The 16404-nt window shown below is 32.4% G+C and overlaps 2 protein-coding genes across 2 annotated transcripts; both read right to left on the bottom strand.

Moving 5' to 3' along the window:
• Positions 1 to 5735: 5735 nt before the first annotated feature.
• LOC132278292 (mitochondrial metalloendopeptidase OMA1-like) lies at positions 5736 to 7871 on the bottom strand. Its single transcript, XM_059780092.1, has 3 exons — positions 7269 to 7871; positions 7046 to 7170; positions 5736 to 5970 (listed from the first exon to the last, which is right to left on the bottom strand). Exons 1-3 carry the CDS (start codon positions 7869 to 7871, stop codon positions 5736 to 5738), a joined length of 963 nt encoding a protein of 320 aa, XP_059636075.1.
• A 3106-nt stretch (positions 7872 to 10977) lies between these two features.
• LOC132278290 (mitochondrial metalloendopeptidase OMA1-like) lies at positions 10978 to 13783 on the bottom strand. Its single transcript, XM_059780091.1, has 4 exons — positions 13776 to 13783; positions 12313 to 12760; positions 12081 to 12205; positions 10978 to 11212 (listed from the first exon to the last, which is right to left on the bottom strand). Exons 1-4 carry the CDS (start codon positions 13781 to 13783, stop codon positions 10978 to 10980), a joined length of 816 nt encoding a protein of 271 aa, XP_059636074.1.
• Between the last annotated feature and the right edge of the window lie 2621 nt (positions 13784 to 16404).

Genomic DNA, 16404 nt, shown 5'->3' with positions numbered 1-16404 from the left:
CAAGCAATGTAGACAACTTAGAATAAAGACATGCATTTCATATTCAAGACAGATAAATGGGACAAGAAAGAACTATACTCACAACAATTCAATGTTTCAAATCCATTTCAAAGTCAACATCAATAGCTTAACTTGGAAAACATTTCAAAATTTGCTTTCTTTTCTTTCCAAAATCAACTTGTAAAATCCTTTCAAATTCTAATTTAAAATCTAAGGTTCAAATCTCCTACCGTGTTTTAAAAACTCAGTGTAGAAATTTTGCAAAATTTTGGCATGGTTTCCCCTTAAAAATGGACATCCCAGAAATTTTCAAACACAACGATCAACATGTATATATCAACACAATCAATAAATCAATCTCAATAAGAGACTCCGCCCACAATCAATCGACAAAACCAAAAAAATTTGCCCCTTCTCCTTCTATCAACTACAATCAACATTCATCTTTTCTCATCAACATTCAACATATCAAAGGTCAGGCCCAACTCAAGTTGTAATAATCCGGTCATTTTCCTTCCTTTCCTTTCTCTTAAATTTCACAGATAAATTTTTTTCTTTTAATTTTCTTTTCTGAACTCTATTTCTTGTCACTTAGTGTCATCTCGAGTGCTTGGAAATGGTTTCTGAGACTCTTTCATTTGGATTGACAACTTCCTTTAAGGACCGAGTCATTTCTACATTTTCACTTTTTGGACACTAATCACTTTTCGTCCTTTTCCCTATTTTGTCTTTTCCTCGTTTGTCACTTTTTGGCTCAACCTCACTTTTCATGCTCAGAGTTGGTTTTTGACTTTATGTATCTTCATTCTAAGTGGTTTCCATGAAATACGTATCTTTACTTTTGTAGAAAAGTACTCTAGTTGCTCCTGGTGTCCATAAGGGCATGGATGCATAGTTTTTCAGAATCTTTTTCTTTTCTTGGGGTGTTTTTCATAAATATCTTTTGAAGATATTTTATTTCAAGGGGGGCTAACTAATTGGGTCTCATGAACTACTTGGATAGGAGTTAGATGGGTATGGATAATTACCCATAGATAGTTCTATATGTATATATATAGATATATATGTATATACATATATATAAAAAGGAAAGTAATTTATTAATATTATAGTAACTTTAGTATTAATAAATACTCTGATGTATATATTTTATATATTTATATAATAAGGATACGTAACATGTTTTAAGTTACCTTTTTAATATTATGGTAAATTTAGTATAAATAAATAATCTGATGTATATATTTTATTTATTTGATGAGGATACAGATAAATTATATACGTAACATGTTTTAAGTTACTTTTTTAATATTATGGTAACTTTAGTATAAATAAATAATCTGATGTATATATTTTATTTATTTAATGAGGATACAGATAGATTATATACGTAACATGTTTTAAGTTACCTTTTAATATTATGGTAATTTTAGTATTAATAAATAATCTAATGTATATATTTTATTTAATTAATAAGGATATACATAGATTATATACGTAACATATTTTAAGTTACCTTTTTAATATTTTCATTTTTTATTTTTCTTTATTAAGTTGACTTGGATTGGAAAAAGGAATAGGGTTATTATTTAGCCTATAAATACACAACTATAGGTTGAAAAAGGAGTGAAAATATATCACGTAATATATTCTAGAGAGAGAGAGTTAGAGAGAGAAGGAGAAAGAGGAAGGAAGGAGGAGAAAACCCTTTAGAGAGAAGATCAAGGAAGAAGAAGTTTAACTTTCAATCTGAAAGTTTAAGGCAAGTTCTTCTTCTATCTCTTTCCCTTTGATTCGTGTTTCTATACATGCCTAGGAAATTTCAGGATTTATTAAACACATAAAATTAAATAATTATGCATGTTTAATTGGATTAGAATATAGATTTTATGAATTTGGTTCATATCTGTTCTTGTGTTATGAATTGATAAATGCATGATTTTGATTTGATTTCCGGTGGGAATTTTTACATATTTGAATTACGTATATTTCATATCTGTGGAATGATGGAACGTAGAAACTTGCTTAGGATTTCTGAACATTAAATAGGAACTAGGTTTGGGTTTAAATAAATTTAAATAGACTCAATCATAATTATGCTTGCTATTTGAATGTTTTAAACAAACGAATGAATTTAATCTTTTAATATGTTTTAACAATTGAGATTAAATGTGTAGGATGAATTGGATATGGAGAATGTTTATTCGACGGTATGATAAAATATCATCATATGTATAAGATTCAGTTTATGTAGGACATATGATATATGAAACTTAAATAAATAATAAGTCATTCCTATTTTGTGATAACTTGAAATCATAGTATCATAGTTATTTCTGGATTGTTTGATGTATTTCCTTAATCGTTACATCAATTGTTGAATTGTGTGGCATTCTAGGGACGAATTAACTTATCAGTTAAGTCCTACCTATTTTATATAAGGGAATGGATTAACTAAAATGTTAAGTCCTATTTATATTCAAGTCAGGTCAGCTGAACAAGTTAAATGACTTATGGAGGATTAATTTATTATATAAAGGAATGGATTAACTAAAATGTTAAGTCCTACTTATATTCAAGTCAGGTCAGCTGAACAAGTTGAATGACTTATGGAGGATAAATTTATACTGGATAGGATGGTTACTAGATTATATATATATAAGTATGGTGCCATGATATGAGCTTGAGTCTCAGAATCAGTGGTTAGGGTACGTATATCGCCAGGGATGTGTAGCTAGATATAGTGTAGTTGTGTACCCTGGTAGGTCTAGGTACTCATGTCCACTATATGTGCGTTTTGCATGTTGCCTACTATTCAGGTTGAGACAACCTTATAGTCTAGTGAGGTTCCTTTAGTGTGTATATATATATATACGGACTACTAGTTACTGTTGGATTGACTAAGATGTATACGTGTATTGGATCTCTACTTGGACTGTAGTAGAGTAGAACTTATTTGTGGGCCTGACCCACCATTATTTTTTAGGTGTTCGTCAGGAGTAGAGGTTGTTCGTGCTGAGTAGGGATCAGTCTACTTCATTCTTCCGATGCTACATAGGAGTTCCTTTATAATTCAGTTTCCTGATTTAGACAGTTATTGCTGTCATTTGTTTAGTTTGGATTTTCTAGGGGTTCACACAGTATGGATTCCTGAGTTGTATTTTGGAGGATCAGTTGTATCAGAAGAGTTTATTAATTAATGAAAATATATTCTGAGGTTTATTATTAGATTATCATTTTAGTTTCTTGTCAGCATTTTATTTATTCTTCTTTATTCTTTTGTACTCTGTATTCATTTATTATCAATTTGTTTTGATATCCTCGGGTATTCGAGCGTGGGCCTGGCCAACACGCATTTAGAAATCCGGAGGTATCACATAACATAATGCAGCAGCAGCTCACATCCATCTTCATTAATGCCAGTAGAATATCCAATCAAAATGCCTAACGAGATTTTTCTAAACAACACACTTTGCTTAAAGCTAATCCCACATGATGATTTTGCTGCAAAGGATGCAGAACTGTTGACAATTTCATTCCAATATTTGATGTAAATGTCTTGAAATTCCTGGAGCCAGTATTGGATAGTTCTACAATCAAATTCCTTTAAGAGTGGATTTTCCTCACTGATGTCATGAAATTTGGGTTTCTTGAGTTTTTTTCTTGTAGCCAGCTTTTACTTTGTAATAGAGAGAGAGCAAATTGAGATTAGGTGCTGGGGGCCTTTTATGCACAATGCTGAGAGACTTTTATACACAAATGGTGAGGGGCAAAATGAGAAACAAAAGGGTAAAATGGGGTTTTAAGTTTTACTTTTTGTAAAAAGTTGTCAGAGGGATCGGTTATGCACCTTTTTTGAATTTTGTGGACTTGCATGCATTTTTTCAAAAAGCAGGGACTTGTTTGGCACAAAGTCTATATATCAGGTGAGTTTTTCGCACTTAACCCCTTTTTGAATAATGACCACCCCCAAGTTTGATAAAGTTAACAAAAATACCCCTATCACAATTGACACGTAATGAATTGGCATTATTACCTTTTAACTTATAAATTAATTTATTTAAAATATAAAATTACCTTTTTAACCTTCCATTCAATCTCAAACCTAAATAAACATGTATGCATTTCTATATATATATATAGATAGATATTTCGTCCCGTCTGTTTTTTTGGGACAAAAATAGCCTCAATACAATCTCTCTATTTAAAAAAACAAATGGGTATTCAAGTAATTTCGTAAACAAATACCCGCTAGGTCAGGGATCCTGGGCCTGTCTTCTCTTCTCTATCATGCAATTTCTCTCTAAAATGCATTGCAGGGACCATGTCGCTACCGCCGCCGCCTCCGCCGGAGATCAGATATGGCCAATAAACCACCACATCTCCCCAACAAAACCCGCCACCACCATCCCGCCGCACAACCACCAACAGCGAACACATACCTAAGGATGAACAACCACCAACACCACCACAATATCTGTCGACGTCTTCATCGCCACCCCACTACACAACTACCATCGCCATCCCTACCAATAACCACCGCCGCCACCCCATAGCCGATAACCACCACCACCATCCCTACCCACAACCACCGTCGTCATCCCCATAGCCGAAAAGCACCGATACCATCCCCATAGCCGGCAATCTCCACGTTGGGGGTGCGTGAGGCCCATTCCGACAGTGCGTGATTCCGGCAATGGGTTGGGGCCAAAAAGGGGCGATTTGACTGCATAGTGCCATCCCTTCGACGATGACGATCTGAAACCTCCAGCGCCGACAATTAGCGCAATCTGAGACATTGATTGATCTCGATCTCCTAATCATACGCACCTTATTGCTTGTTTTCAACACCAACCAGACGATGATTTGCTCCGATTATTCTCATTAAAGTTGCTAAAGGGTAGTTTCGTCAATTAAAATAGTTGATATTTTAAATGAAAATTTAATATTTTTATTAGAGGGCAAATAAGACATTTTACTCTATTTTAGACTGTGTTTAGATCCATATCTGACCAGGGGTGTCATTATTAGAAAACAGACTAACTTACAAATGGTTGTCAATGGACTAAACCAAGAGTGTCATTATAATTAACTTTAAATATTAAATACATTGTTATCTGAAAAGAGATTTAAAAAATTATAATAATTCAAAAAAAAATCTTGTATTACGTATGTGAATATATATGTGTATATATATTTTATAAGGACTGGTCTCTCTGTCTCTCTTTATTTTTTTTTATTATATTTTTTGCTGGAGGACTGTTCTCTTGAAGAATAATGCTTTACACACCGGGAGACTATATTTAAAAAAAACAAAAAAAGATAGCTGATTTGTAAATTTACTTCACTTAGTGAAATTTCTTCCACCAAGAAAATGTAAGTTAAGGCTCCGTTTTTTTTTTTTTTTTGGGAAGATATTTTTTTTTAAGGTAAAATATTATTTTATTTTTACTTTTGTCGGTATTTGATAAAGGTCTATGTTAATATTGAGTTCGAGTCCATCCAACGAGGCATATAAAATAACTTGTCAAAAATTAATTGATAAATTATTTTTATTAAATTTAAAATTTTTTTTTTCAGACAATTAAATATCAAAAAATAAAAAAATAATTTTTAAAAAATATTTTACGTCTAAACAAACAATAGAACCTAGTGTAAATTTACTTCACCACGTACTATGCTGCTCAGGAAAAAAAAAAAACATGCATTCTCCCAATCGCTATCGAAAATTTGGATTAAACAAAGCACTTCACCCTGTTTCCAGACCTCACTCCCTTGTATATTTCCAGTGCTTCTCCCATCACTTTATTTTTGTTCAGCGACCTAGCTCTCGTCTCTCCGGATGGATGAGTTGATAACAAATTCTTTTCAGAATCATCAAGCATCTCATAAAATGTTGGTGCAACTTCAGGGTCATAACCAGCTGAAGCCATTAACATTAATCCAATGTAATCCGCTTCCAATTCATGCCTACCAAAAAAAATTAAAAATCAATTAAATAAGAAAAAAATTTATTAAAATTGAAGAAGAGGAAAGAAGAATGAACACTTTCGGCTAGGCTGATACCGTATGTAACCTCCCACTATAATTACACATTTAAGCATATTAACACATCTTAACTAGGGGATTGTATACCTCTGCAGTATTTACATATGTATTGTTTTTGCTATCATTGAGAGTATCCGCACATAATAAAATGGCCAATCTTAAAAAAAAAAAAAAAAAAAAAAAAAGAGAGAAAGATGTACTATTCACTAAAAGACGTCCAATGTGGAAGGATTGATTTCAACAACTATAGTTGGAATGAATGGCACCCATACATACCTCGTGCCCTAGAAGAATTGACTTGCTGTGGACTTGCCAAAAAAAAAAAAAAAATTTGCTTTATGTATAAAATAATTATACACCCTTTTGACTTCATGTTCACTTACAAAAAATTGCCTTATGTATAAAATGACACAATTACCTCTTGGACCATTTTAAAAGACCAAAATGCTCAAAACTTAAACCACCTCCTCCTCCTCCTCTCTGTGAGAGAGAGAGAGAGAGAGAGAGAGAGAGAGAGAGAGCTAGCCGCTCCACACGCGCACACGTGGCTGCTAACATGAGTCCTCTTTTTATCTCACTTTTTCTTCGCGGCTGGTGAGAAGAAGTTTGAATCAAAGGAGTATGGAGACGATGCGAGGTGGGTGCTGACCAGAGAGTTGGTCGGTGAAGACATGGAGGACGGCGACGAGACGACTCCGTCATCAAGCAAAACAAGAGAGGTCTGAAATGGCGAAGTGACAGATTGCAGCAAACAGTTTGGGATTTCAGTCACCGAAAAGTAATGGCCTCGCCCCATTAAGGGAAATTTTTATATTTTTGCATTTCTGATATTATATTGCATTAAAAAAGTAGGACCACATTTCACATCATTTTAAATAAAATATTAAAAACAAAAAGTCCATGTGGGATTTGAACTAATTTGAGGGCTGCCAATATAATTTGACCTAATGCATGTTAAGCATATCACAATTAGGGGATGAGAACCAAAACGGTATACCTCCGTGATATGTACATAAGCACTCCTTTTGCTATCATTGCGAGTATCGGCATGCGAGATATCAGGCATACTAGGCCACAAGCCGTGCAGTATCCTGATTCATGGCATGCCACACCATGCCCAACCTGATTTAAAAACAAAACATGAACATGAGAAAGATGTACAATAATGGTAAATGAAGGATTTCAACAACTAATTAAACTAGAATTCGAATAATATATACCTCATGTCCTAGAACGGCTGCTATCTCTGCATCTGAATTGTGGATGTCAAGCAACCCAGTAGAAATAACAATCTTCCCGTTGGAGAGGTACGCAGCATTTTTATCAGAAGAATCCACCGCCACCACTTGCCAATTCAATCCTTCCAAATGCATAGTCCCAAATTTTATGATAGATGTCTTAGGCCTCGTTTGGCTCTCCTCCTGGTGTAACCTTGATACAAGTAAAGTGCCTTCCGATCCATACCCTGAAACACTGCAGTCACGTTTAAGCTCTAAACCAGTGTGCATTCCTTGAACTATGTTTCTCAATATGGACTGCGCACGAACACTGTGTGGGTGTGTTGCACCAAGTATTCTGTCTTTGTTTTTCTTCCCCATATTCTCCCAGCAATGCTGTGCATACCATCTTTCCAATTCGTCGGAGATTGTGAACATACGGATTCGCTTCGAGTATGGAACTCTCTGTATACGAATACGACAAAAAAGGCTCAGGCTCGGGCTCGGGCTCATGCTATGCAGATTGATATATGCGTCTGTGTCACATGCAAGACTTGTTAAACAAGACACCTCTGTCTGGGAACCAACAGAATTGGGCACACACATGGATACTCACACACACATATATATAGTAGTTACTGAAAATAGTTCCCTGCCTAAGGCAAGCTTAAAATAGAACAAAAGCTTTTTATTTCACACCATCTTTAGTTCTTTTTATATTTTTAATATCATAATTGCACTTCTTATAAAGTGAGGACTCTCCTAATTCTTTTTTACTTTATTTCAATTCATTTAAGTTTTATGTCAAGTTCCATTCCCCCTCTCTCTTGAACTCTTTTGGAATTTCAACTCTTTTTCTTATATTATTTTTTTACTTTTCTTTGAATTCGAGTATATTAACATTTTCTCACAATCTCTGTCGTATACTAGTATTAAAATTTGACAGTAAAACTGCTTGAGATTTTTATTTTTTTCAACTCAAATATGTAGCTCAAATTTATGATACTATAACTTAATTGCCCGACTTAACTATGTAAGCTCAAAATTTTGTATATACTAGTAAAATTTAATTTAAAATTAATATTCAACAAAATAATTAAATATCTATTTTCTCAAATAGTTAATTAAAATTAATTTCTTAAAATAATCACACTAATATATTAATTAAGATAAACAAATTACATGATTAAATAACGATGACAATTTACACAATCTTTACAATAATAAATTAAAAAATTATTCTATAAAACATAATTAACAAAACTCTGAAATAATTAATTAACATAAAATTGACACAAAGAAAAAGATATAAAAATAATAATTATTAATTAAAATTTTTAATAGGAATTAAATTATTGATATGTGTATTTTCAAACTCCTAAAACAATATCAAAATAAAGATTTCCTTTTATTGCAAAACTCATAATAAAAAAGTAATTTGAGTTTTATGGAAATCTTCTAAACACATTTACCAAAAAAAAAAAACTCTTCTAAACACACTATATTAATTAAAATAATAATAACTCATAATAAATAGGTAATTCTTTTCAACAGAAATTCAATTATTGACAAGTGTATTTTCAAACTCCAAAAATAATTTCAAAATCAAGAATATATATTTATTTTTTTTACAATTCACTAATACTTATTTTAGTAATGAATAATATTCAACAAGTCAATGAATATAATTATTGACTATTTTATTTATCTATACTAAGAGTATATATTTCCTTTTATATATTTCCTTGTCTAATTAGAGATACTAAAGTATTTATTTTCTTTATATATTCCCTCCGAGCTATTTAGCCCGATAAATAAAAACCTACTATTTCACCGAGTCTATGTGGTTGTCTATGTGTCAAATATAATGGGTCCTATTTTTAACTATAAAGTAATTAACTATTTGAAAATTTGCCTATCTTTCTATTCTTTTACAAATAAAATTCAAAAATCCTATCAACTCCCTATGATTTCATCTTAATATTTTTCGTTGACAATTAAAGTTTGAATCACCATGAAACTTTAATATATATATCTATACTTATATTATTAAAAGTGTAAAGAATTTCAATATTTCAATATTTATTTATTAATATAAAAAAATATTTATTAATTTATATAAAAAGAGATTTTTAAAAAGTTTCTATAAAACTCTAACACAAATTACTATTTATGTATTTATTATGAGTTTTTTTAATAAAGGAATATCTAATTAGACAAGGATATATTTAATAATTTCTATAAAACTTTACAACAAATTACCAATTTCTATAAAACTCTACCACAAATTACCTATTTTATCTTCTATAAAACTGTATCACATATAACATATATTCATCTATTTATTATGAATTTTTTATAAAAGGATATCTAATTAGACAATGATATATTTAAAGATAATAAAATAATTTCTATAAAACTCTACCAAAAAAAATATTTATTAGTTGATGTAAAACGAATTTTTAAAAAAGTTTCTATAGAATTCTAACACAAATTATCTCTTATCTATTTATTAGACAAAAATATATTTAAAAAAAATAAAATAATTTCTATAAAATTCTACCACAAATTACTTATTTCTATAAAACTTTATCACAAATTACCTATTTTATTTTCTATAAAACAATATCATATATAACCAATATTTATCTATTTATTATGAATTTTTTAATAAAAAAATCTAATCAAACAAGGATATATTTAAAGAAAAAAAAAATAATTTTGCGCTTTAATTTGATTTTCTTATGTTTGGATTTTGAATTCTATTATCAAGTTTAAGTTTGGGTGTTTCTATTTTGTGAAATGTGTAGACTAACATTTCCAATTATTCAAACTGAGTAATCTTTAAGGTCAGTAATACCATAAAATTAGTGTCTAAATTAAGTTAATTTCACATTGCAATTGTAGGGTGGACTGAAGATTTCGGATTTTTGATGCTCTGTACAATCAAGAAGCAAGAGACACACATGGTGTGTGTGGAACTTTGGATTATCAAGCACCAGAAATGGTGGAGAACAAAAGATCATGGAGCATCCCTGGATAATTAAATATACTGATCCATCGGGTACCTGCTCTAATTAGCAATTTTAGTTTCTAGTATTCTGCATCCCTGGATAATTAAATATGCAATTTTCATTTTAGCCTATGTTCTGTGAATTCTTGGAAAAAGGTATCTTGCTAAGTTTTCTAGAGTGACTATAACTATAGAAGAGAACTGATATTAGGATCTATCAAGTAGTCAGAGTGAACCTACCAAACACAATAAACAAAACCAGAAGAAAATCTCGACATCACTTGCTTTTTACTAGCAGAGTTGGTTTATTTTCTCAAGTAAATCCTAGAAAGAGAACCAACTGCAATGAACTCTGTTGGCAAGTATATTCTAGTATCTCTAGCAGGTCTTGTATTCATGCATGACATTAAATAAATTTCTTAAATCTTTTATTTTATACTAAATTAACAAAAAGGAAAGGAACATGTTATAAAATAATTAAAAGAGTGTAATATTATTAACAATAATATATATATATATATATATATATATATATAACATAAAATGAAAGATTTTGGTAAAATGAAAGATTCTGTATCTAGTCATTATCAGTGTTACCATTAGTAACTCAATAACAAACAATGACTATGCTGCTCTAGCATGATATCATTCATGTTGCAGGAAAATATGCCTTCTCCATTTCGGTATTGAAAATTTGGATTAAACAAAGGACTTCACCTCGTGTCGAGACCTCACTCCCTTATATATTTCCATTGCTTCTCCCATCACTTCGTTTTGTTGCAGCGACCTAGCTCTCGTTTCTCCAGATGGGTGAGTTTCGAACAAATCCTCTTTATAATCACAAATCCTCTCATAAAAGTATGGTGCAACTTGAGGGTCATACCCAGCTGAAGCCATTAACATTAATCCAATGTAATCTGCTTCCAATTCCCCCCTACCAAACACACACACACACACATTAAATAAGAAAAAAATAAAAAAAAATGAAGAAAAGGAAAGAAGAGTGACAGAAAAGTGTGGAACTTGTAGGTGTTTACCCAAATTAGTGTTAACTTGCAAACAAAAATCATTTAAATATTTAGTTTATGTGTTGACTTGTGCCGTAAATCAATCTGTCATAGAGGAATCATAGTTAGGAAAATTAGTACTCTCAAGAAATTTTTTACTAGCAGTAAGCAGTTAGGACTTGGGAGTAGTTTTTGACAATTAATTTAAGTATCCAAGAATGCCTAAACATCATAGAAGCCTCCAATCTACTCACTGTCACTTTGACACCCAATAGTAACTAATTTTAAGCATACAAATATAGATCCATATTAATTTGTACGACACTAGTTTATAAAGCACATGGAAGATTGAAACTACTCCTAAAACTAGCGACCTGGTCTTAGTAATTCTATGACCATATTATGCAACTGGAAGCATCTTGTACAACTTTCCGTAGATTATAATTTAGTAAATAAATTGGGAATTTTTCACATTTATAATCTGTGCGCGAAATTATTGAATAAGTAAATTACATGCAACAAAAATTTGTTCACGAGCCATGTATGGAAATACTAGGAATATTAATTACATGATGGAATACAGTTTTGTTGCATTTTATCATAAAAGGGGAAATAATACAAGAAATTAACATGAAAGCATCCATTTGCATTTAACCGAACTTGTTTCCAGAAGATATTTCGGTTGCTTAACAATAGTTGTGTTAATTGGACCAAGTACAAAATAATTCATATGAATGTATACATAACATTAACGTTAAGCATATTAACACATCTCAATTAGGGGATCTGGTATACCTCCTCAATATGTACTTATATACTCGGTCTGCTATGATTGAGAGTTTCGGCACATAATAAAAAGGCCGTACAAGGGCATAAATCACCAAATATTCTGATACGTGCCATGCCACACCATGCCCAACCTGATAACAAAAACATGAACATGAGAAAGATGTATGTACAATGTGGAATGATTTCAACAACTATGAATTCGAATAATAAATCACACCCAAACATGATACATACATACCTCATGTGCTAGAAAAGTTGCTATATCTATATCTGAATTGCAATAGTCAAGTATCCCTGTATAAACAACAATCTTGCCGTTATTGTGGTACTCAGCATTTACCACATGAGATTCCACCAGCATCACTTCCCAATTCAATCCTTCCAAATGACTAGTCCCAAACTTTATGATACTTTCCTTTGGCCTCTTTCGGTATTCTCTTGATACAAGTAAAGCGTCTTCAGATCCATTACTTGAAACATAGCAGTGACGATTAAGCCCTAAACCGGTGTGCATTCCTTGAACTATGTCTCTCAATATGGACTGCACTCGAACACTTTGTGGGTGTGTTGAAGGAAGTATTATCTCTGGGTCTAAGATGTACGGATCCTCCCTCCATAGTCTTTCCAATATGATGTGGGACGGTGTGACCATTCGGATTCTTTTCGAGTATGGAACCCTCTCCAAACTGGCAAACAGTAAAACAAATATGGTTAAAAAATATATAATTCTTTGAAGGCATGATAGGCACCCCATTCCCAGCCATGGTATGCTGCTAGGTTTAGGTTTTTTTATTCTCTTTTTTTGTTTCTCCACCTTAGATTTCTTTTTTTTGTCTGGTCTGCGTGGAAAAATATTATCAAGAGCCTGAATATCTGGGTGGTAAAATCTTGTTTCAAAATCAGAAAATCTTGTTCCAAAATCAGATGGAAAAGGCCAATCTGGATCTGGGTGGTTAAATTTTGTTTCAAAATCAAATGGAGGAGGCCAATTTGTCTGTTCGGGTCCATAAAAGCATGTAACAGGTGATAATAACACATTAGACCTTCTACGAATATGATTGATAGCCTTTTGGACCAGACGCGGGTACACCGTTTTCTTGTGATTAAAACTTAAAGTTGAGCAAGGAATTATTGGCTTCTGAAGTCGACGGTCATGAGAATGAGAATGAGAAACAGAAAGAGTCTTGTGATTGAAACATAAAGTTGAGCCAAGATTTAACTGATTAAGAAGCATTGAATTCATGTAAAAGAAACTCTATACAATAATTCTTCAATAATGAAAAAAAAAGAACGAGTGTTCTTCAATGGATAAATCTTTTTCTTATTGTTGCAATAAATAAGAAACCCTCTACCAACTGTAACCTGTGTTGCTCATCACTCTCGGTACGGAAACCCACGGAATTGGGAGGTTTTTATATTTAATTTGGTTTTAAGCAATTAAATCCTTGTCAAAAAGGATTCGAATTTTACATTTTATAAATAGATAAAGATTATGAGTTGAGACTAACAAGTTGAGAGATTGTGGTTGATTGCTTTATAACTTTTTGTTTATTTGTCTATTATTGCTCTTTCTTAATTGACCTGTTTTTTTTTTTTTTTCTTTCTAACTCTAATAATGTTTTGTTTTATTTATTTATTTATTTATTTTCATGGTATGTGTGACCTTAACCTCTACGAGTATTAAAAAGGGAGATGACATACCAGTCCATGTTTTGAGAAAAATTTGTGTACCTAATTTTTATTTATTTTTAAATAAATAAACTAAAATAAGTAGGTTTATAAAATTTTCAGCTGTTACCAATAGGTTATTAGTCCAATAGTATAACTGTATAATATCTCTTAACCATTTATGAAATGTGTGAGTACTTAATCAGAAAAAATAATAATTCCATCAACTCCGTTTAGATCAAAAGCCATATTGTTTAAAGATGAAGGTAAGCAAGAAGGAAACAGAACAAAAGATTTTAATTTCATGGAACAAAACCCATATCGTGGATTATTGAAATTCATCAACATGATGCTACTGCCTGCTGGGTCCCCGCACACAATTTCTTTTTGGCAGTTAACTAATTTTTTTTGGGAAGGTAGTTGACTAAATTATACGCACACAAAACATACAAATACAAATACACACACTCTAACATAAATATTAAATACGTACGTTGTTATCTGAAAAGAGATTTTAAAAATTATAATAATAAAATAAAATCAAAAAAATCAGGGGATATAAAAAGTAATTTTTCTGATTTTTCTCTTCTTTTCTTTTGTTAAATCTATTTTTACTTTACAATTTCTCGAAAATTGAATTGAATTTTTTTTTTTTTTTTTAAAAAAAAAAAACACTGAAACAAGCAGCATGTTAGTATAATTCTTGTATTTGCTTGGTCTCTCTGTCTCTCTTAATTTTTTTGCTGGAGGACTGTTCTCTTGAAGAATAATGCTTTACACACTAGGAGAAAGCATTTGGAGTGAAGAAGTTAGCAGCAGTCAGTCATCCCCAGGCTAATGGTCAAGTCGAAATTACAAACAGGATAATATTTGCTTGCATTAAGAAAAAGCTAGAGAATGTAAAAGGAAAATGGTTAGATGAGCTTCCGAACGTCTTGTGGGCTTACAGAACAACCCCAAGACGGCCTACTGGAGAGAGCCCATTCGCTATGGCCTACGGCACCGAGGCGGTGATATCAGTCGAGCACTTGGTTCCAACTGTAAGGAGCTTGGCGTGGGATCAAGAGCAGAATGATAGAATGCTGAGGTTTAATCTCGATTTGCTGGAGGAAAAAAGGGATGCGGCTGCAGTAAGGCTTGCCTCTTATCAACAGACGCTTGTGAATAGCCGTAACAAGAAGGTGAGGCACAGAAACTTCGCTCTTGGTGACCTGGTTCTGAAAAGGAAGGTGGGAATTGTGATGTCTGTATATATTAGTGTGTATGGTGTAATTTAAATGAAAAAGAAAAAGAGAAAAGAAAAGTTAATGAGTGGGACCCACAAGCATTTAAATGGTCATGAGACCATCTTTGCTTTCATTTTTTTTTTTTTCTCTCATTCCCGTATGGTTATCTCTCTCGTCCAGAACTCCTTCTTTTTTTTTTTTTTCTTTTTTTGGTTCCAATCTTCAAGCTTTGATTCCATCTTCATTACTTGCCGGATTTAGGTGCCGTTTGAGGCAAAATGACGAGTGTGACGAGCTCTACGCGTTGATGCAAGCAATTTCCAGTTTTGAGCCTTCTTTGGAACTCGAAAATTTAAACCCATTTCTAGGGTTTTGCCTATTTTGAGGTAGGGGCATCTTAATCCACTCTAGTCTCGTTCTATTGTGAATTTTACCTCCATGTTGTATTAAATATGCTTAATTTAGAGTTAATTATATCTATGATGGTATTAATGATGTCTAGAGGGTTTTTCACGATCTTGAATATGGTTGGTTCATGTGCAAATTATATTTAGTTGTTGATTTCCTATGTTTACTATGTGCTAGCATGCTGAAATTGATGTATGAGAGTATGCTTATTTAAATTGCGCCAAATTTCCCAATTCATGATGTTGAGCTCATATATATATATACATGCACATGCTTAAATGTATTTTGTTGTATCTTAATGTGTTAATAATTACTTGGGAGATGTTGAACATGTTGAATGTTTAATTTTATAATGGAAAATTTTAAATGCCATGACATTGAATGTATGGAACATATATACATGCACATACCATTGGGTTTGCATGAAATGGGAGAAATTGTTCTTGAAATAAATATGGGGAATTTCAGGGAAGTGTTTTTGATAAAATGGTTTTATGCGAAACCCGGTCGCTGCGGGGTTATCAACGGGCCGGAGGTTAATATAGCCTAGAGGGGACTAGTCGCCCTAGCGTGGTTGAGCTAGCTGGGCCCCATAATGACGCCGCGGGGTTACCAAGGGTCAGGGACACTAGCCAATCCTCCTTTCGTGTCGCGGCGGGGTTACCAAAGGGCGGACTGTATTAACGTTTGAAAGTGATGATTTTGAGAATGAAAATGGGGAGTGTCATTGACATGCATTGCATGTCATTTCATTGCATTGCATTGTTTATACTTGGAATTGACTTGTATGTTGTATTTGATCCCCTACGTTGTATGATCCCTATCTCCCATTGGCCTATGCTTTGCTTGAATTCACAAGGACACAAGATTTGTGTCTTAAGTGTCACCTACTGAGCATATAGCTCACCCTACTATTTATACATTTTTTTCAGGTCTTGGAAAAGAACCGGTGAACGACAACCCACCTCAAGCTTGAGCGATACTAGAAGCTCACTTTTGTGTCTTTTGTATATCTCCCATTATTTTTG

Source organism: Cornus florida, unplaced genomic scaffold (genome assembly GCF_030987335.1).
Source record: "Cornus florida cultivar Cherokee Brave unplaced genomic scaffold, ASM3098733v1 CherokeeBrave_3.0.0_Hap2_Chr10, whole genome shotgun sequence".
In the NCBI taxonomy this organism is placed as follows: Eukaryota; Viridiplantae; Streptophyta; class Magnoliopsida; order Cornales; family Cornaceae; genus Cornus; species Cornus florida.
The sequence above is the reverse complement of the archived record's forward strand: the minus strand, read 5'-3'. Positions and strand labels throughout refer to the sequence as shown.